At 34.6% G+C, this 22,530-nt stretch overlaps 1 protein-coding gene across 1 annotated transcript in view; it reads right to left on the minus strand.

Moving 5' to 3' along the window:
* LOC106644350 (uncharacterized) overlaps positions 1–22,530 on the minus strand; it is a 350,343-nt gene that overhangs the window by 180,580 nt on the left and 147,233 nt on the right. Inside the window, exon 3 of the mRNA XM_089597345.1 lies at positions 19,212–19,325. Coding sequence (XP_089453471.1) covers positions 19,212–19,325 — 114 coding nt within the window. The remainder of the gene's footprint in view (positions 1–19,211; positions 19,326–22,530) is intronic.

The raw sequence follows: 22,530 nt of genomic DNA on the forward strand, positions 1-22,530 counted from the left end.
GAGAATCCAAGCTTCCCAAGGTTCACCAAAAGCAAGCTGGTGTCAACACAGTCAAATGCCCTTGAAAAATCGACAGCAACAAGTAGCGTGATCAGCTGACCTTCTGCGGCCTCCCTTATGTCATCGACCATCTTTATGAGTGCAGTATGTGTGCTATAATGCTTTATAAAGCCGGACTGCAAGTGATCAATGAGGTCACGGAGCTGAATATCTGCTCAGCAGCGACAGCTTTCAGAATCTTAGAGATGGCCGACAAAAGAGCAGTAGGTCGAAGATGGATAAGGTCGGTTGGCTGTCGACATTTAGCAGTCGGACGTATAAATAACGTTTTCCTTGCAACAGAAAACACTCCCGACTGTAGTGAGCAGTCAAATATATGCAACAAGACTGGGGGAATTGTTGGAAGACAGTTCCTGAGGCTCCTTACAGGTATACCATCCGGGCCAACAGCATTAGACTTAGCCTCGGCGATTGCCTTCAATAGGCTCTATACATATATGTTACATGATGAAAAAAAAAACTAAGTCAGAGAAAATTTCCATTCATTTAAATTAAAATCTTACTTCTCAAAAATTTTATAAGGATCGTACAAACATATCCGTTACTTTTCTTATAAAAAAAAAAAAGAAAAAAAAAATTTTTTTATCGAAAACGTTAGTTGTTGATAGATTGTGATGTCAATCACATTAGAAGAAGTAGTTAAGTCTTCATTAACGGGGCTACGTGATACTTGTGTATAGACTTTGAAATAAAGTAATTGGTTATTATTTCAATAAGGTTGGACCCAAGCTGGAAGAGCCAAAAGAAAAAAAGGATTTCAACTTTTTGTCTTAATACCACGTAGACGTGAACCAATTTTTAATTATGGAATTATTAAGTTGGAAATCAATGAAGTCAAAATCGGTGCATATCTAAAAGTAAGAGAACAAGGTGTACAGACAAAAAAAGATTTATCAAAATCTAGTTACCAAAGATCCACTGGATTTCGCAAAATTTAGTTTTTGTTAATAACACCAGTCAAAAGGGAGCAAAAGAAAGTACAAAAATACCTCTACTTCCACCTTCCAAACGATATATTAATTTGCCTAAAGGAATGACTTTAAAAAAACGCAAGCTCTCGAATAATAACCAACTTCTTAAATACACCAAACAAAATAAGGAACAGATGTCGTTATTGAATCAATCAAAGTCCAATCAGAAAACATCACCTGTAAATGAGAATTAAGATGAAGAACACTGCAATTCAGCACATAGTCCTGGCATATTCTCCGACGATTCTTTTCACATTTAACGTAAAAAAAAAGGTACAAAGAAACAATCTACAATTTTTTGTGGGTATTTTTTATACAATTTTGAATATACATTTGACGTTAGAATCATTTCTATTGTAATGTCGGTAAATTAAAAATTACCAAAAATTTTTTCCCCGCTCATCCGTAAGGTAATCTCCATGTAGATTTGAAAGCAATTCGAGCAACGACCCACGTGCATCTGACAAGAGGCATGAATCACCTGCAAGTTACTCGTAGCTGCAGCACGATGACCAACTATGATTCATGCACATGCACGAGGGCCTATGCTGACCGGAAACAACGAGCACAGTAAAAACGAATTAATTATGAATATCAATTGATGCAATAGTTCAACTGGGAGCAGCTGCACTGAAGTTTAATATTAGATATTAGTATATATAGATTGAGTTTAAGAGACGCGATGTTAAAAACTAGGATAACTTAGAGTTAAGACCCATAGACTAAGTGAGAATATTAGCAAATGCTAGAATTATTAGATATGGCTAATACAACTTGTACACCATTAGCCAGCAACAATATTACATAAACCTACGAAAGCAATCTTATTGACTTTCAAAGAACTATCCGATTTTTAACATTCATGTTCGCAGGTTTTTGGTTTACTGTACAACCCTTTTATATCGCGTGAGCAATTTCATAAGCATACCGACGCCCCGGGCGAAGACTATTCCCTGCTTCGAAGCCTGGACGAAGACTATGCCCTTTTCTGGAGTCTGGACGAAAACTATGCCCTTTTGTCTGTTCCAGACGAAAACTATGCCCTTTTAGGATCCCGGACGAAGACTATGCCCTTTTCCGGAGTTCGGACAAAGACTATGCCCTTTTATCGCGCTCGGACGAAAACTATGCCCTTTTGGAGTCCCGGACGAAGACTATGCCCTTTTCCGGAGTTTGGACGAAGACTATGCCCTTTTCTCGCACTCGGACGTAAACTATGCCCTTTAGGAGTCCCGGACAAAAACTATGCCCTTTTCCGGAGTTCGGACGAAGACTATGCCCTTTTCTCTAGCTCGGACGAAAACTATGCCCTTTTTTCGAGTCCAGATGAAAACTATACCCGTTTTTTCTAGTCCGTGTGGAGACTATTACATTTTTTCCGAGTCTGGACGAAGATATTGACTTTTTCTGGAGCCGGGATGAAATACAATTCATTTAAGCTCACCGTACATTTGTTTTTGTAATTAGATATACAGTTAAATATACTTATATAGTGGTTGTTGTTTACATTTACATAAATAATTGTAAATAATAATACAAACTCAGGAATCATTTTACAAGCATGGTAATTTGCAATTAATAAATATGAAAGACTCTTTCATGTTTTATTTTCAAATTTAATTTCTTTTCTACATTTTTGTTGATTATAATAAGTAACTAATATAATTATTGTAACTTTAAGTTAAAAAATTAATAAAATTTGTACAATTTGTGATATAATAAAGTATAATATTCGTAAGAAAATTGAGAAAAAAGTAAACTTTTTTTTATTTATTAATGTTTGCAAGACATGCATATTTAGATTATAAAGTATTTTTGAACACAAAAATAAATTAGCAAGTTTAATTAATTACAGTTATTGTTATATACAATTCACGAAATCGTTCAAAAAAAGCTTAAAAACTCCTTTTTCAAACACTTACCAAAACTCCAAATACTGAAGCCGTTAGACCTGCTAAGAATAATGATTACGTGTTGTTTTTTTACAAAGACGTCTGTAGATTCACGTGCATGTGAATCTCGATGTGAAAATAAAACTTATAACAAACGTTTTGACACAAGTATCGCGAAATCTTAAAATGTTTAATCGTTTTCAAAATCTTCGTATTCGTGAGCTTCTTCCAGCGTACTAGTAACTGTTACCCACCCAACAAAAGCATAAATCAGCAAATCTGGAGGGTTTTTTTTTGTTTAGGAAAAGTAAAACACAAAAGGGGTTAGTAATTAACATTGGGGTGTTTTTTAACTTAGTTTCCGTCTGAACTCGAAAAAAAGGGCATAGTTTTCGTCCGGGGCCAAAAAAAGGGCATAGTTTTGGTCCGGGTTTGAGAAAAGTGCATAGTCTTCGCCCGGGCTCAAAAAAAAGGGTATAGTCTTCGTCCGGGACCAAAAAAAAGGCATAGTTTTCGTTCGGGGCCAAAAAAAAGGCATAGTGTTCGTCCGGGTTTGAGAAAAGTACATAGTCTTCGCCCGGGCTCGAAAAAAAGGGTATAGTCTTCGTCTGGGACCAAAAAAGGGCATAGTTTTCGTCCGGACTAGAAAAAAGGGCATAGTCTTCGGCCCGGGACGTCGAAAGGGCATAGTTTTCGTCCAGGGCCAATTAGGGAATAGTCTTCGCCCGGGGCGTCGATACTGCAATAGCCTAAATTGTAATCTTGTTAAAAACTGTCACTGTTTAAAATGTAAAGAAGAACGGGAAAGTCATGGCACTTCCCCCTTTTCCTGACGCAGAGATGTCGAGAAAGAGAGTCCACACTCTTGCCCCATACACGGGTAACGGAATTTCCGATTCCCCAGGGCACTCAGAGCCGAATTCCTCTCCTACGACAAGCAGAGAAAACCATAGTTGTTCAAATGCTACTAACATTTTAAAATACATTTACAACTTACAATGAATGGAAACTATCTGTCAATCTAAGTAAGTTAACAATATAATAGTTCGCGACGAGCACCCCACTACTGTTTCCATAGATGTACATGTTTTAACCACAAAAACCACTGTTGTTCATTAATCATTCATGATTATTTATAAGTCTGAATTATGCTCACGTGTACAGGTGTAACTAGCAGAAAATCTAGCAATTATTATAGTTATTTATATTTAAAATTAACTACTACTAAGACTATTATTAATACCATGAGGTACTGAACATCTATTCAATTAAACCTAAATATTAAGCGATTTTCACCGCTCTTTTTGCGTTGGGCTCAATTGAATGAGCGAACAATGTTTATTATTTGTTAATAATGATAATACCACATCTTAACATTAATATTAAATTGTGATAAAATCTTGTAACTTTTTGATGTTAAAGAGAAAGGACGGGCATGAGTTAGTGAATCACCTTCCCTTCTCTTGACGAATAGAGAAGAACAAGCCGCATGTGAGATGTGTTAATTTCTGAGTGGCTCAACTAGAGCAGCTCTAGCCAATTAGATTTTCAGCTATTGTCTTTTATCAAAAATTTTCCCCGGGCAAGTTTTCCTGCGTTTTTCGAGACAGCACGTGACAGAGGTCCGTTTCTCACAATAAAAAGACCCGGAGGCCCAGAGGAGGGTCAGTTCAGTTCGGTACACGACATTCAACAATACCCTTTCAAGTAGACTAAGTAGTGAGAGTCCACCTCTGCTACAACCTAGTCTACTACGAAGCGAGGACACAGACGAATTCCGTTTGTTACCCTCGAACGATCAACTGGTAAACAGAGTCCGCCTCTACTGCCACTTGATCTTCTTCAAGCGCAGTTTCCGTTCTACGGTGGTTCACCGCCTGTACCGATTTTTCCTTTTTAAATTAAAGTAGGTGGCAAGTTAAATTTGTTAAATTTCTAAAGTTTCTTTCTTCCTATCAAGTTGTTTTGCGCGAATGCCATAGATTGTTACCCGTGGATCACCGGGGAATATCAAGTTGTTTTGCGTAAACGCCATTACTCGCCATAGTTTTGGTACCCGTGGATCACCGGGAAATATCAAGTTGTTTTGCGTGAACGCCATTACTTGTTATAGTATTGGTACCCATGGATTGCCGGGAAATATCAAGTTGTTTTGCGTAAACGCCATTACTCGCCATAGTATTGGTACCCGTGGATCACCGGAAAATATCAAATGTTTTGCGTGAACGCCATTAATCGCCATAGTATTGGTACCCATGGATCGCCGGGAAATATCAAGTTGTTTTGCGTAAACGCCATTACTTGCCATAGTATAGGTACCCGTGGATCACCCGGAAATATCAAGTTGTTTTGCGTGAACGCCATTACTCGCCATAGTATTGGTACCCGTGGATCACCGGAAAATATCAAATGTTTTGCGTGAACGCCATTAATCGCCATAGTATTGGTACCCATGGATCGCCGGGAAATATTAATTTGTTTTGCGTGAACGCCATTACTTGCCATAGTATTAGTACCCTTGTATCACCAGGAAATATCAAGATGTTTTGCGCGAACGCCATTACTCGCCATAGTATTGGTACCCGTGAATCACCAGGAAATATAAAGTCGTTTTGCGCGAACGCCATTCTTCGCCATAGTATTGGTACCCGTGGATCACCGGGAATATTGATTTAGCCACGCGTATACCGTTGCGCTCCGTGGTAGTAATATCATTAAAATAGCAAGGATCAATCGGATTAAAGCATATACTTACAACGATATTAGTCCATCAAAGTCAGATCGCGAGTTAACCCATCTCTTTCCCACGTAAAGCTGAGAAAAGATACCCTAATTCGTTACGGTGCTGACAGTTTTTAGATCGCGAACGGGATACCTTTCGAAACGCCACTCCTGGCAAAATCGACCAACCTTAAGCGATCCACGAGCCAGTACATCGGAATATTGCACAGCAGTCAGTCTTAGTACCGTGAAAGCAGTCGTAGCCCCTTTTGTGAGTACCGCGTCGTTAAGTTGAACTTTCCCTTTAGCCCCACGTCTCACCCACGCGCTCAGTGCGAGTCACGAGTTATTAAGCGAAAGCTTAGACTCGAAGAATAAGTTACGTTGACGTCACACTATCAAAAAAAAACGAGTGGACAGTGGGTGCTTGGCAGCGATGGGATATAGTTCCGGCCAGATTTGGGAATTCCCGAGGACCTTACCTTTCTGACGTGGAAAATTATTAGATCAAAAAAAAAACAGTACCGAAGGTGAGGCGCGAGATTTAAATAACGTCCAATAACACGAGCGCCTATCACCTGATAACCCGGGGCGCTTACTGGCCACTCTTTTAAATAAATAATGGTTAATGAATAACACAAGCGCCTATTACCCAATGACCCGGGGCGCTTACTGGCCACTCTGTTCAATAAATAATTATTAATAAATAACACAAGCGCTTATCACCTGATGACCCGGGGCGCTTACTGGCCACTCTTTTAAATAAATAATGATTATTAAATAACACAAGCGCCTAGTACCTAATGACCCGGGGTGCTTACTGGCCACTCTGTTAAATAAATAATTATTAATAAATAACACAAGCGCTTATCACCTGATGACCCGGGGCGCTTACTGGCCACTCTTTCAAATAAATAATGATTAATAAATAACACAAGCGCCTATTACCTTACGACCCGAGGCGCTTACTGGCAACTTTGTTAAATAAACAATTATTAAAATAACACAAGCGCCTATCAGCCAATGAACCGGGGCGCTTACTGGCAACTTTGTTAAATAAATAATTATTAAAATAACACAAGCGCCTATCACCGTATAGCCTGGAGCGCTAGTTGAAAATCTAGTAAATAAATAATTATTAATAAATTTGTCAAGCATCTTTTTCCTGATGATCCAGGACTTTTATTTGCAACACTATTAAATAATAAAAAGTTGATCGATAACATATGTAAACATATCACAATTTTGATTGCTTATCTAGTACGACAAAGATTTTTTTAATTGGCGATCTTGTGATTACTTGATAATTTATTATTCAATAGTAGCCAGTAAGTACCCCGAGTCATTAGGTGGTAGTCGCTTGTGTTATTGATAATTATTTATTTAACAGAGAGGCCAGTAAGGGCCCTAGGTCATTGGCTGATAGGTGCTTGTGTTATTTTAATAATTATTTATTTAACAGAGTTGCTAGTAAGCGCCCCGGGTCATTGGCTGATAGGCGCTTGTGTTGTTAATAATTATTTAGTTAACAGAGTGGCCAGTAAGCGCCCCGGGTCATTAGGTGATAGATGCTTGTGTTATTGGACGTTATTTGAATCTCGCGCCTTCCCTTCGGTACTATTTTTTTTTTGATCTAGTGATTTCCCACGTCAGAGAGGTTGAGTTCTAGAGAATTTCCAAATCTGGCTGGAACTATATCCCATCGCTGATGCTTGGGTACCTAAGTAAGAAGTTGAACTTCTATACAATTATATGGCCAACAATATATCTAGATGTAAATTATAAATATAAATATATCTATCATGAAACGGTACTGTGTACAAAGGTGGTGCAATTATCGTTGGAAAAAGTATACCTACTTTAGTTGGGTGGGAATTCAATAAATATTTAAATATTAAATAACAATTATAAACAATATATAGAAATTTGCACAATACAAAACAAATAATATAAAGGCTGGCCAGTACAAGACTGTGCGCTTTCCTCGAATTTTTCAATGGTTTCGAAACAAGTGCCTACTGCCTACGCTAATTACATCTGTAACGCCACGCTCACATTTACCACATACGTTCACATACTTATTTCTAGTCCATATTTGATATTCAAAATATAATTGTATCTTAAAAATCAAGACAAACCATCCTGTACTACCACTTTCTTCAATAGCATAGTACTACATGCCAGTGAATGTCCCCTCAGGACGTTTAATGCACATAGGTTTTTATAAGAGATATTATTGTAGTATCAAATGCATTCTAAAAATACCTTTAGTAATTTTCAAAATGAATTGCAGATCGTTCAACTGTACCCTTATTCACACGTATAATTTTAAAAACTCGCAGTTTTATGTGTAACCTTATGAAGAAATCACTTACAATTGTATTTATAAGATCTGTATTATCTCCCTAAAGTTTGTTTACATGAAAGATTACTTTTAGATAAACCTGTTTAATTTTCAAATATATCTATAATTTTTTTTTTTAGATCCCTAGTAAAGAAGGGGTCAAGTATACGTGTAAGCGTGTATGTAAGTTCATCCATGGGATTAAAATAATTTCCAGCGTTGCGGCATATATTTGCGCTCCTTCTACCTCTCTGAATTTTGTTTTCAACAACAAAGAAAAAATTATGTAAGAAAATAACGAAATAAAAATTAATTTTTGTATGTATATAGTACGGAAATTTTTATTCTTTAACTATGGAATTCTTAAAAAGTGTAAAAATGTATAAACAATGATTTACTTATTTTACAAGTAACAAATTAATGATAAATAAAAAAAAATATATATTTCATAAAATAACTTATTGATGTAATGTAAAATAAAACTGAATAAATGAATACACAATAAATAAAAATTTACATTGAAAATAAGTTACGAACTGTACGATAATATGTAGTGATCACATTTGTCTGGAAGAGACAAGGTGAGAGGAGGTGTGTAGGGGACTGATGGTGAGGGTGACAGGGTAAAGGGGGAAATTAGATAAATTAGGAAGAAGAGACTTCCGTTTCATGATAATCTGTCATTTTTCAAATTCCATCCCCCCAAGCACGTGACATAAAGAACTTCGTTCTTAAAAGAAGTAAAATTGAAAATGTGTGGTGTGATTTGAAAAGAGAATGTTGTGTCGTGTGATATCGTACAATATCGTTTGATACAACGTATATTTATTATGATAATTGTCTTGTCTGCCATATAGTTACATAGAAGTATAACTTTATACATGGACATGCAAGCACCCACTGTCCATTGGTTTTTTTTGTGGAGGGAGGGAGAATGCCTTGATGCACACTGCAGGAACAGCGGTAGTGTTATACTTACTAGATTTTTTTTATTAGATCCCTAATACTTACTAACTCCCCCCCCCCATCTTACGTCGTCGCTTTAGTTCTACTCCAGAACCGCGTCAGCATTACTCTAGGGTGCTGACACCAGGGAGATCACCGTACCTCACAGCATTAACAAGCAAGCTCGCCACCAGTTGCTAGAGGTACCAATCCTCTCGAGTCCTGGAATGGACTTGGGGTCTCTGAGGATCAGCACCTGTTACCTGGCGTTTCTTCATAGGCTGCAGTCCTTACAAGCACCACTAAATGCTTGGTGCTTTCTCTGGCTGATAAGTAAGTGTACTTAGCGCAGAATGGGTTGCGTTTAGCTTTATTTAGTCATTTATTCAGTCATTTATTTATTTATTCATTTATTTATACATCATTTATATATATAAAAAAAACAAAAACCGTGTCACCTAGCCAGTGACTTCAGCGTTCCGCGCAGCGGCTCTCTCCTCTTCATTCTTTTGATAGATCACTAACTCCACGTAGCAGTGCAGTGCATCTCAAAGGTGATGTTTTCGGGAGTGGGTACCACGCCGAGCCTGTCTACTAGCTGCTGTCGCTCATGGTACCATCTCTCACACGCGAAAAATGTATCTGTAACGGTATCATCCAACGTGGGGCAATAATCGCATCTAGGTAATACTATCACCGCTACGTAATAGAGATAGGCATTAAACTGACCATGCCTGGAAAAGAACTGGGTGAGATAATGATTAATATTCCTCTGTCCCCTCCCCACCCGCTCTCGTAGGTTTGGTATCAGCCGGTGCATCCATATATCTATACCAGCTTGATGCCACTCCTGCTGCTGCGTCACGAACGTTTTCTCCCGTCAGAATCTTTCATGCTATTAATAATATTACTTAGTAAAAAAAATTATTTGAGCGTACTGTGTTAATTAAGAGCACTGGATTATTGAGATAAAGGCGCTCGTTCATTAATAAAGCAAAACAATATGTTAATTACGTTGAGCTTGTCATTTTTTGAAAAGTGAAAAAAAGTTTTAATAACTTGACGATTACGTTTTTCTATTTGTAGTTAAATGAATGATCAACTGCACTTGAAAAGCTTTTACTTGATGCGTCAAATTATTTTTTTATCCATGAATGGAAAGAAAATTTTCTTGGATCGTGTACCAAAATTGGAAATAAAAAATAAAAAAAAATCTGTTTAGTCACTGGTAAAACAAAATACGTAAGTTATAATAAAAAAAGTATGAAACATTTAAAGTAATGTTGTAATAAAAAAAAAAAAAATTTACACCGAGTGAGATTAGAACCCGGAGCCTCAAAACAAAAATTTGCCCTCCTGCTCTAGCCACTTGAGCTATCAAAGCTTAGGGTAAGAGATGACTAAAAGTTAAATATGTTTATCGTTAAGTTTCGAAGCTTGAGATTTAATAGAAGCTTCATCGTATTATTACCGTTAAGCTATGTATTAATAGTAAAAAAATATAAATTATCCAATAAAGATATCAGCGCAATAGGGCGTTTGAGTAAAAGCGTTCAGCATATTAGTAAATAATATTACTTAGTACAAAAAATACTTGGAGCATACTGTGTCGTTGTGGTGAATGCCTTCATTTATAATTCAATTATTTCACTAATCATAAAAAAAAAGAATAATTAAGGTGGCTCCAGTGGCCTCAATGTTAAAATTATAGATAACCCAACCGAGGTTGATAAAATTGAATTATATTCTTTGAATTTCCATCTTTCTATTCGTATAAAAAAAAATTAAGGTTGACGATAAAAATTGTAAGAAATAATGCTTACAAAATCGTAGTTTTAAGACGGGTTAGATAGGAAATGCAAGCTTACGCGATATACAACCTACTGCTGCACTTATATAAATAACCCCTAAAGTGTAAAAAATATACTATCTTGTATATATTATTACGCAGTTTTCGATGACATGAGAAAAGTGTCTTGTTATTGAACAAAATCTTTAAATAATCGGAGACTAAGTATACAGTTGCGAGTGCAAGTGAGCTCTCAGCTGTCTGCATTCTGCAGAGTACATATAAATAGGTATAACTACTCTTGAACTTAGGAGCGTACCGTAACAGTTCATCAATTAGGGCACCATAAAACTTTTTGTTTTTTTATATTAACTTACTAAAGTAACAGATAATATGTAGAATATGGCTTATAACAGTCTCTACGATAATTTTATACCATATTTTAAAGAAAATAATAATTAATTTTTAGTCTCCCCATTTTGATACGGCACTAGGCGCTGGAGCCACCTTAAGCGCACTGGATTATTGGGATAGAGGCGCTCGTTCATTATTAAAGCAAAATAATATGTTAATTGCGTTGAGTTTGTCATTTTTTGAGAAGTGAAAAAAAATTGTTAATAACCTGACAATTATGTTTTTGTTTTCATAGTTGAATAAATGATAAACTGCATTTAAAAAGCTTATCTTTCTTTCAGGGAGGAAAAGCGAGAAAAGTAATGCGCGCAGCTCTTTTCCGTATGAGCAGGGTACAACTATAGCTATAGATATATAGCCCGTTGTATTCATATGCATGTAGGTTTAGCTTCTTCTCTCTCCATCACCGATGCACACATTTGAGTTCTCATGTCTCCCTCACTCATCTCCCCTTACCTCTTCCCACGAGCCGAGCCTACAATCCGCCAGCCAATAGAAAACGTGTCTATAGTTCCTCTGCTGGCCACGATGGATTGGCGCTCAAATCAGCGCCGAAACATCGGCACACTCTTTAACATAGGCACTAGAAATCTCCCTACTTATCTCTGCTATCATGTACATTTTCTATGCAGCTCGTTAAACTGTCAGAGGACGACTGCATCTTTCTTAGAGACGCTCCGGCATTTTATAACCACATTGATTTAATTCTGTTGCAGGTAGTCTCATTTTTATGTCGACGCCACCTAGCAGATCCTACTGAACTAAAGCGAAAAGCTAGCGTATTTATGCAAAACTTTGAGCTCATTTATTGATATTGTTATTATATTTTTTAAGATAAAAACTATACTAAAACCATCTAGGAAGTGTCATGAATCAGTGTGCAAAGTTTCAGCAAAATCGGTTCAGTAGTTTTCACGGTAAGCAATTACAATGGTTTTAGCGACTTTGCTTTATAAATTAGTAAGATAAGATAAGGCAAATTTATATGATTTTACTACTTTTTTGAGTGTTTTTATTATAATGCTCGTAATTTTATACATTACAGCTTATTATTTTTGTATAGCACTATAGTTTAAGTAACTGAGCTTATCCGAAATTGGTTGGGCTTATACTAAATAAATTTAAACAAACTATACGTGTTGTTTAAGGTAATTTATTTTAGTTAGAATGTGAGAATTCTGTTAAAAATAATTATTATAAGCATGTACTACACGATTCAAGGATCATTTTACCTTTATGTTTTTTTAGTACTATGTGTTGTAAGTTTAGTAAGCTTGGACAAAAAAAAGATGACATTAAAGTTGTCCAAAAAAGTCTATGGCGTGTACAGAGAATCCTTTTGTAGTTTTTACAGAAAATAAATATAACAAATTAAACGCTTGGAATACACGAATGAATTGTTATAAAAATCATAGTTAAGACTGTATAGAAAAAAAGTATAGCTCATAGATCATTTTGTAAATAATTTTTTTCTTATGGAAAATAAGTTCGCACTTATTTTCTTTTAATCTAGCGAGCACTAATATTAACTTGAAAATAATTAAGAGTCTGTTGATATCACTTTTGTCAATATGTGCAAGCACCATTGTGTATATATATATATATAACTGTATGCCAAGACAACGATTTGATCCATACTTTACAGAATATTTTAATTTTTTTTAGAGTTACCTATATTTATGGTACAATCGAAAAGCTAAATTTTTCCTATAAATCAGTTAGTGTTACAATATGTAACTCCTTGTTTAGAGTTAGAAAATTACGATGTTTTTATGTTGCTCCGTAAGAGGTTGTGTATAATATGCAAACTTTGAGAGCAAGTATCTCAAAATTTTCGATAGTTAGAGGGGTAAATAAAGACACCACTAGAATTAGCAGATTCTCATCTCATAATTAAACTACCTCCAACCTCTTAACTTCTTTCGTTAGAACCCCTTCAAGTCAATACTTTCGTTTATATCTTTCATTTAAATTTTGTTACGTTTCTTATAACTGAAAAATTGTTTGAAATTGCAGGTTCTTTTTTAATGTTAGGGTGCGTATACATAGGAGTCCCGAAGTCCCGAGACTGACTGACTAAAGCTCGAGAAATCACGTTGGCGGTATAATTTTGATTGGTCTCTCGTAAACGTCTTACAAGTTGAAGTACTACTTTGTATTATTAATTGAAAAAAATTATATTGTTTGACTGCAAATCGAACTAGAACGATGCACCTCACATCTTTTAACCTACAAACCATTATTTTAGTGTTATTGAAAAAAATGCTAATACTCATGACAAGATTGCACTAAAAAATAAAATTAAAAAATTACTTTTAGTATATCGTGTTTTGTTAAATCACTTGGAAAAACTTCATTTTCATCATTTGATCCAAGACATGCTCACTTGATGTTAATTTCTTGAAACACCTGTGATTCCAATTATTGTTTGTAATGTTTAGAGATTCATTGCAGTATTTACAGGTTAGTGACTAAAATGAAACATTCATATTCTCAATTTACAATGAATAAGTTAAAAAACTTTTTGATGGAAAGGTTATGTTGTTATGATTTTATATTTAACATAATTTTAATTAATTTAATTGACTTAAATACATTACTGTACTTACTGTTATGATACTATTGCTCATTTTTATTCAAGGTGTGTAACACAATAATTTTATTTCGACTATTATTACGCTTCAAACTTAAATTTCATAAGGAACAGCACGTTAAGTATAAAAACAGGGAATGAGATCAAAGAGTCACCTTATATTTTTTATATTTTACCGCCAACGTGATTTCTCGAGCTTTAGTCTGTCAGTCTCGGGACTTCGGGACTCCCATGTATACGCACCCTTAGTTTATCTATGTTCTTTAGATAAAAAAAACTTTAAGGATGTTTGAAAAAAAAGAACTTTTTACAAGTGGCCAACACAGGGACCAAATTTTTCAACAAGCTTTTTCTCGCAAACTTGACAAATGATCAAACCTAAAATTTTGAAAACTAATATAATTAAATTAGAAGCTTCTTGAAATTTTATTTTATTCTGACGCCAATAATTTTACGTGCAAATTTTTTTAACCAAAATGAGATGATTTCTGTATTTTTTATTCAAGATACAATGGTTATACTTGATTAAAATACAAGTTAAAAAGAAACTTACATATAGGTTAGTGCTACTACTGTTTAGTTTTAATACGATGGTCTCAACAAACTTACTAATATGCAATAAATTTGACATTTACTTTTCATCGTAACCAAAACTGTTGTTCATTTTATTCAAGAACAGTAACCTTTTTAATTTTGGCTTCAAAACTTACCAAGAAGCAGAGTTAAATAATAATGTAAAGAATTATTGCGTATACCCATACATTACAAGCAGGAGAGTAAAAAATATTTCGTGCATGCAATATGTCGCCTCGTGCACGCAAACAAGGCCCTCTTCAGAACCCTGCAGACTGCGTGTCAGTACCCCTTTTCATGGTTCCTTTTACGAAGTCTATAATATAAGATGTGGAAGAGACCGCACCCGCCAAAAGAAGCAGCAGTAGTCTGACATTTATTTCTCAGTATATAGGAACACTCGCACTGTAACGTCGACTTCCTCTTTTTCAAGATGGGCCACACTTCCCTCTTACTCCCTATCCTTCTCTTTTTAATGTTTCCTGGTTACTGATAGTTGCTTGTTCTCATGTAAAGAGCCACCACGGCTGTTTTTTGAAAACTGTTTTCAAAATATAGAGAGACCAAATGGAAAAATAAAGGATTGAGGGTGACGAAGGGATGTCATTGAACTTGTATTCTCTTGCATCACTTCTGCGTACTGCCATCGTTGACATCTAACGCTATTTAAAAAAATTGAAGAGCATAAATATTGTTACATAAGTATCAAACATATAGGTACATATGAGGAAGAAAAAAACAAGAGGGAGAGTTGGAAGTTCATTTGCCCTGCAAAGTACAAGCAGCCTTTTTTACAACCTCGGGAGTTAACAACACGCCTGTACGTGGTTCGTGATCGCTTGAACGATTCTCAGTAAGGAATGAGTTCTTAGTTGTATAATAATATTTTATGCGTACGATGATGACTGGCTAGACATGTCCAGCGGTTAGTTAATGACTCGCGTATAATTTATGAAAATATTACCAGAAAGTAGTTAAAGTATAGAAATCTATTTTTTATGTTTAAATAAATAAATAAATAATTTTATGATATATTGAACTTAGTCACTTATTATCTCACGTAACCATTCAATTTGCATACATAGCGACTTTTCCAGTAACCATTATTACCATTTTATTCCATTGCTATATTAGTGCAAAAATACTAAATGTATTGGCCATTTAAGCCTTGTTTAATGTGTTTTTTTTCGACACAGTCTTAAGCTATGAAAATTGATTACTCTATAAGTTTTTTTTAGAACTGTTTGCCCATGTATTTCAAGTTTTCAAAAGCTTATTAAATAAAGAAAGAATAACACTGAACATTTTTACTTCTAACTATGTTAAACAGCGTGCCAGGAGGCCGTATGTTGTACTGGCAACGCGTGATTATCAGATATAAATTAATCACTTCTCAATATACAGGAGCATTAAGAATCAACAACCAAAGCTTATTAATCACGAGTAATTTCTGGATAAAGGGTTGCGAGATCGACGCTAAACCAGCTTGTAAAAATCTCGAGCGGATATATCTTACAAGGCGGAAAATAATAATGAGTGAATCGTTGCCAACTAAATTCATTTATTACCTACATGTAGCAGCCATCTCTCCACTGTAGCTTGGCGCAGGGATATAGCACACCATCCAATTCCTAAATCCTGCTTGATTAAACTTCTTCGGTTCTTAGGGCGCATTGTTCTCCGAACTATGAGAAAAACGGTGTAGGTTTACAGTACAGCGTGTATGATCTGTAGACATAACATTCAGTGCATCATAGCACTCCATTTACTGGATCATGATTTGCCATTGATCAATATAAATTGACATGGGATACTGCTGGATGTTCCGTAGTTAAACAAGTGACATAAATTTTTCTATGTGCTGTAAATTTAACGGAATAGTGCTCTGCGTCTCTTTACTTGCAGAGCCACTGTACGGGCAGCAATTGAAGCTTACTTCGCAAGTTTACTTGTCTCTTGAACACTGGCTCTTTCAATAAAAAAAACGCTTTCTGAAAAGCGTGGGCAGCGTACGAAAGCTTTTTTGTGAGTTCGACTGTTTCAAAGTTATACTTCTATAGGCAGGTAAATCAACGATTTCAGATTTTGACCTTGAGAAAATGTGTGATGGAAGTGGATTTTGCTGGATTTCAACAGTTTCCATAGAGATTTTAACCCTCCTGACCTTCTGTACATTGGTCGAGGCCCTTACCCACTCTGGTATGAACGTACCCAATAAAAGACTTTCGATGACTCTATATTGTCCTACAGCTCATTGCTTATTTTAATGTTAATTTTTATTTACTGTGTTTATGTTCATTTGGTTTGATTGTACATTTAATAAATGGATACTTTAATAAATAAAACTTATTTTTTAGGTACATGTTTCCAAAATTTTAAAATGAGTATATATTAGCAGAGCAGCTTTCATATTATGTAATAATGAAAATTGTTTTTTTAATCATTAATTTTTTACTTTTAAAATAAATAAATAGTTGTTTACACAATTGTTTATATTTTTTCAAAATTTTCAAAAATTAACAAAAAATTTTCTTGTACTGTACAAATACAATAATTAAGTTTTATTGTGTTTGATTCTTTTACAATTTTTCCAATGGTAATTTAAATGATTTTTTGACTTAAGGACGTTTTTTACATAGTTACCAGAGGAAAAGTTCACATAAGTGAGAGAAACGCTAATGTGTGTAAAAAAGCTAGCAATTGTTTTTCTCATATGGATGTACTCACATACATGCTTTTACGCACACTTCATCCCGTCTTTCTAAATTCATTTGAAAATCAAATTTTGGGTCTATTGGAAATTCGATAGGTTTATCTAAAAATAATTTTTTGGACCCGAAAAATTGGGAGATTCCTACAAATCATATAAATGCCATTTAACGTTATTTTTTTACATGTTAAATATTGATTTTTTTAATTGTCACATATATAAAATAATGGCACAGTCACACAAACTCCAATTTTTGTGGGTATTTTTCATGCTATTTCAGTATACGTTTACCGTTTGAATAATATCTATCAAAAAATCTATGTGTGATGAAAGTTCTCAAGGGACATTCACTGGCATGTTACACTAGCCTATCGAAGAAAGCTATACTACAGGATGGTTTTTCTTAATTTTTTGTATACAATTATATTTTGGGTGTTAAATATGCATGAGGAATAAGTGTGGGATCGTATGTAATAGGTGTGAGCGTGACGTTACAGATGTAATCAGCGTAGGCAGTAGGAGGTTGTTCTGAAATTACCGGAAAATTCAAAGAAAATGCACAGTCTTATACTGGCCAGTCTATATATTATTTATATTGTATTGTTCTGTAATAAATTGTTTACAATCGTTAACTCATTAAATATTAAAATATTTATTGAAACCACACCCAACTAACGTAGGTTATATATACGTATAATCTTTCCAACCATAATTGCACCATTTTCGTACACAATATCGTTTCATAGAAGGTAAATTTATATTTATAATTATATAATATGCCATAAGATTTTATAGAAATATAACTCCTACTGGAGTACCCAAGCACCCACTGTCCACTGCTTATTAGTGCTGGTAGAGTCGTTGAAGATATTTCAAGAATTGTTGGCTAGTGGAGTCGTTGGAATTGTTTCAAGAAGTGTTGGCTGGTGGAGTCGTTGGAAATGTTGTCAAAGTCATTTATTAAGTATATGATTTTTTGAACTGCTTTTGGATTAGTAAGGTTATGGTATATTGGTTATAGGGGCGCTAATAAATTCAATTTTCTTATGGTGGTACCGAAAATTAGTAATTCTCATTTGATAGTAAGTAAAAAGTTCAAAAAAGTCAAATTAGAAGTAGATTTATCGCAAAAATGTACGTGAAACACTTATTTTCTTATTTTAGGCGTTTTTTCCCCCTGAACGTGTAACACGTTCCTCTGCAGAAAAAACAAAGTTTGCATTTGGTGTGCATTCAACTAGAGCAAGTACGAAAAACTTCTTGGGCCTAGAGCCTGTCCTGACAATATGCGCAACCAGATACGAAAACTACTGTTAAAGCTCGCAAAGTCTGTATTCACTTGAAATAATTTAGTCATGTTCTTTAAAAAGAGATGAATTTATGGGTGGGAGAGAAAAGTTTAACAGCTCATTTTATTTATGTAGTAGATTCATAAACGTTTATTTCAGTGACTATCACTTTGATGATAGCTCCATTTACTGCTATTAATTAATTTAACAACTAATTACAAAGCAGTGACGATAAAATGTCAAAGCGCAATGCCTCGTGATTGGCTGTCGCAAATGGCGAAATAATAGGATAGGTGTAAGCTCAGTGGTAAGTATACTAAGTATTGGAATAAGTTCTAGGGGCCGTGGTTTTGATTCACGTTGAATGCGTTTTTTTTGAGCTGAAGAGTTTCTATGAATTTCAGCTATTTCAAACTGTGTTTTTTCGTGGAGTTTTACTTCAGAGTGGTTATATAGGTTTTTTTTGCTTCACAGGTTTTTGGTCCTAAGTAAATGCACAATAGTGTAAAGCCACTTAATTAGCAATGTTATGAGCAGGAAGCAGCTGACCTTATAAATGAGGAATGGTCCCAGGAATATGGGGATTCTCAAGGAACGCTAATTAGAGTAAAAGAACTTCTGGCAATAAAAGCCACTTAGTGTCAACGAGTTGTCTTGCAAAATAGTTGAAATGTGAATTTCGTTACAAGAATCAGCCAAAATTTTCGATATTTTTATAACATGTTTGCAATATTATGACAACTTCTTTCACAACGTTCAAAAATTGTAAGAATAATAATCTTTCAACGTTTTTTAAAATGTTAAATGCTTTTAGTGGATATCGTCATATAATGCAATAGATAATCAAGGTACTCTATAATCACGAATAACACAGAATTGTTAAATAGTAATGATAATTTGATGTACTTACTTGTCTTAGAACGTGGCTCTCGAGGTCCATCAACGGTGACCTTTATAGCTCTTGTATAAGTTGCTACTTGCGGTGGCGTTGTTGAAACCGTTATCGTAATGCTGAAACTTTTTCCTAAACAAATGGAAAACCGTAGCTTTTTTAATAAGTAAAAAAATAGATGATAATTTATTATAACCATTATTTACTAAAAACCTTATGATAAAATTCCTATAACTGCATATCACTAAATATTTACAGTAGAACAAGACTTTCTTATTGTACGGTTCTTAACCGCTAAAAAGGTGACAGGTAAAGAAAAAGAGAGAGAGAGAGGGTTGATCGCGTAAAAACGCCCTCCCTCCTCTCCCTCTCACGTTGCTATGCAAAACAAATTTGTGACAGTCAGCAGAGATTAGTAGGGAGATTGCTGACTGCTATGCTACGGAGTGTGCCCACTTTTTTCCAGTGGTTCGAGCGCTCCGCCGCGGCCAAGCGGCCGAACCAGGTGAACATTTTTTTTTTTATTTGAGAAGCACGGTAGGGGTATGAAAAGAGTGAATTCACGTGGAAATGTCCATATAGGCGCACATTTTGGAGACGCGTGGAAGGGGTATACCGAATGTGCGGCTACGAGGAGAGGAGTGGAAATGTCGGCTATATAGCTGTATATATTTGAACGCACAGCCAAAGCAAGTGACGACACGAGTTTTGCTTTTTTGAGAGTCTTTGGACTCTGCAACTGAGTACATGCTATGTAGGGGAACGTGGGGCGGAGGTGGGCATAGCCGATAACATGGGCATGCAAATATTTAAAAATAAAAACATATTTTTAGCTGAATCCTCTGTAATATACATATACAACATCAATAGTTTCTCTATCCAAACAAATTTACCAGACTAAAAGCTTTTTTTTTTACTACGAGCTGATTCAACTCTTAGTCGAAGATAACCTACAAAAAAAAAATTTTTAATCACTTGGCAAATTTATTATATATGACCTACATAATTATCCATGATATTATTCGAAAGCTTGGATCTTTAACTTTGACAGGCTATTTTTTTAATTTTTTTTTTACTTGTAATAAAAGAGTTATTAATAAATAAAAAATATGTGTTTTGGAGGGTGGAAATGGGCACCAAGGTGGGGCGCAAATGGGCCCGAGCAAGAAAGCAGTTCCGCATCGAGCGTCTGCTATTTGTAGGTATAGGTATACCAGTTGTATGTGGTTAGCTGTCAGCTGTCATACTTTATAGGTTAGGCTATTTATTTTTATTTTTTTTGATTTTTTATGTAGTTTTTCAAATAGTTTATAAAAGTATCGAAGCCAAAAGTAATATCGAAAATGAAGGTGACGAAGCCTATAAAAATTAATAAAAAAAAGTTAAAATTACAATCATACCAAGTCGATATACCTACAACACATGATACGATTAAAACGACAATTGATAGTGTACTTAACTCAAATATTTGCATCGAGGAAGATTGCATCTCGATTAAAAATACACCAATTATTTTTCAAAACGATATCTAATTCTTTATTTTAATTATTTTTCAAAATATATTACTTTTAAGTGTTGTATTAGCATGAATCAATCCAAAGAAATGCGATAATATTGTGATTAAAATGTGATTTAAAATTACAAGAGATTAATACTTAAAAATTATGTATATTATATTATTTGTTACAATATTTTTAATACGAATACTGTAAGTACTGCAAAATAAACTTAGATTTAAGATCAGTTTCAAAACCTACACACTTTCATACTGGGTGCATTATTTATCCGTGCCCATCCGCGCCCCACCCCCTGCTCACCCGTACCCTATGGTGAGGCACAAGTGAGCAGTTTTGGATGTTCTCGTTCTTCAGCATAAAAAAAATTTATATTTATAGATTAAAGTTTAGCAAAGTATGGCACGGTAAAGTTAAGGTTCTTACCGTGTCAATAACGCTTGGACAATAATAAAAAACTCAAAATTGTTGTCACAGTGAAATAATGGAAAAAAGGTGCCCACCTCCGCACCACGTTCCCCTATATATTTAACTGACTTGCTCTCGCTCTGGCTTCAATGTTATCCATAAATCTTATTTAATTAAATCGTAGAACTAAATGCTCATTAATTATACACACAGAATTTTGATTTCAATACATTATGTTTTAACTCTTCCGTACTCTTAAAGTTCCCAAATCCATTTATGTTTTCAAAAAATCAACCACTAATTCTTTAATTTCACACATCCTAACTTCTGTAAACTGTAGGACAAGCTCCAGAGGATATCCATGAACATATGTGACTTCGAAAGAGCTACATCCCGTCCTTCGGATAGCTAAGATGGATAAGGCTTATGCCCCTACATAGATTGTTTTGCACTTAAGAGTTCAAATCCACTTCATGGTAGATTTTTTTTTTTTTTTTTATTCAATGTATCATTTTGTCTTCATTTCTTTTATTTATGTTTCGTTAAAATATATATATGTAGTCAACATTTTTTTTCGGATACATCAAAACAAATTAAATTATTACTGATACTCTGATAAAAGGCAATTCTATAATTTTATAATACTAAAATAACTTTTAAGGATTTTAACATAATTTGTGTATTTTAAAACTCCTAAGAAATTGTGATCATCCTATTTACGGCAAAAAAAGCCACCCGTTTTCTGCTATTTACTTGATGTTGAAATTTTAATCAGTAAATGAATTTGATAAACACAATATTGAATAGTTTTGTAAATATTTTAAAATTGTTAGCAAATCTTTAATTAAGTGTGCTACTTTTATTTATTTTTAGACAGCCAGAAGAACAATAATAAATAAAACAGTTCGATGAATAAGTTATAAAATTTATTCGGCAAGATTCTGAGACTAAACATTTTTTATAATACTGCAGTTTTTTATTAAAAACAAAAAAAAAAGTGAAGTACCTTTAAGGATGATGATTGTAATAAACATATTTTAAGGCTGTAGATTATAAAGGAACTTTAATCATTTATATTTAATGCAGGAAAAGCATCGTAAAATTTTTAACAATAATACAATCGGGTAAGTGCAAGAAAGAGTCTTTTTAGAGTTAAAGTGAAGAAAGAGCCTTTTTAAATTTTCGGGCTGAAGAAAGTCCTCTTAAACTGAAAGAAAAAGCCTTTTTATACAGAGGTACACTCGCACTGAGGTGTATTAAGCCGGCGTCGATTGGTATAATTAAGCCCAACGAAACGTCGCTCAAGATTATTCTTCGACATTTTTGAGTTCTTAGTTGCTCCTCACCCAGCTTTTGGTTGGTCTCGTACCCCTGTACGTATCCACACATTTATTCTATACTTGAGAGAAAAACGA

Source organism: Copidosoma floridanum, unplaced genomic scaffold (assembly GCF_036245765.1).
Source record: "Copidosoma floridanum isolate Cflo_tuat_1 unplaced genomic scaffold, Cflo_Japanese_pri ptg000032l, whole genome shotgun sequence".
Taxonomy (NCBI): domain Eukaryota; kingdom Metazoa; phylum Arthropoda; class Insecta; order Hymenoptera; family Encyrtidae; genus Copidosoma; species Copidosoma floridanum.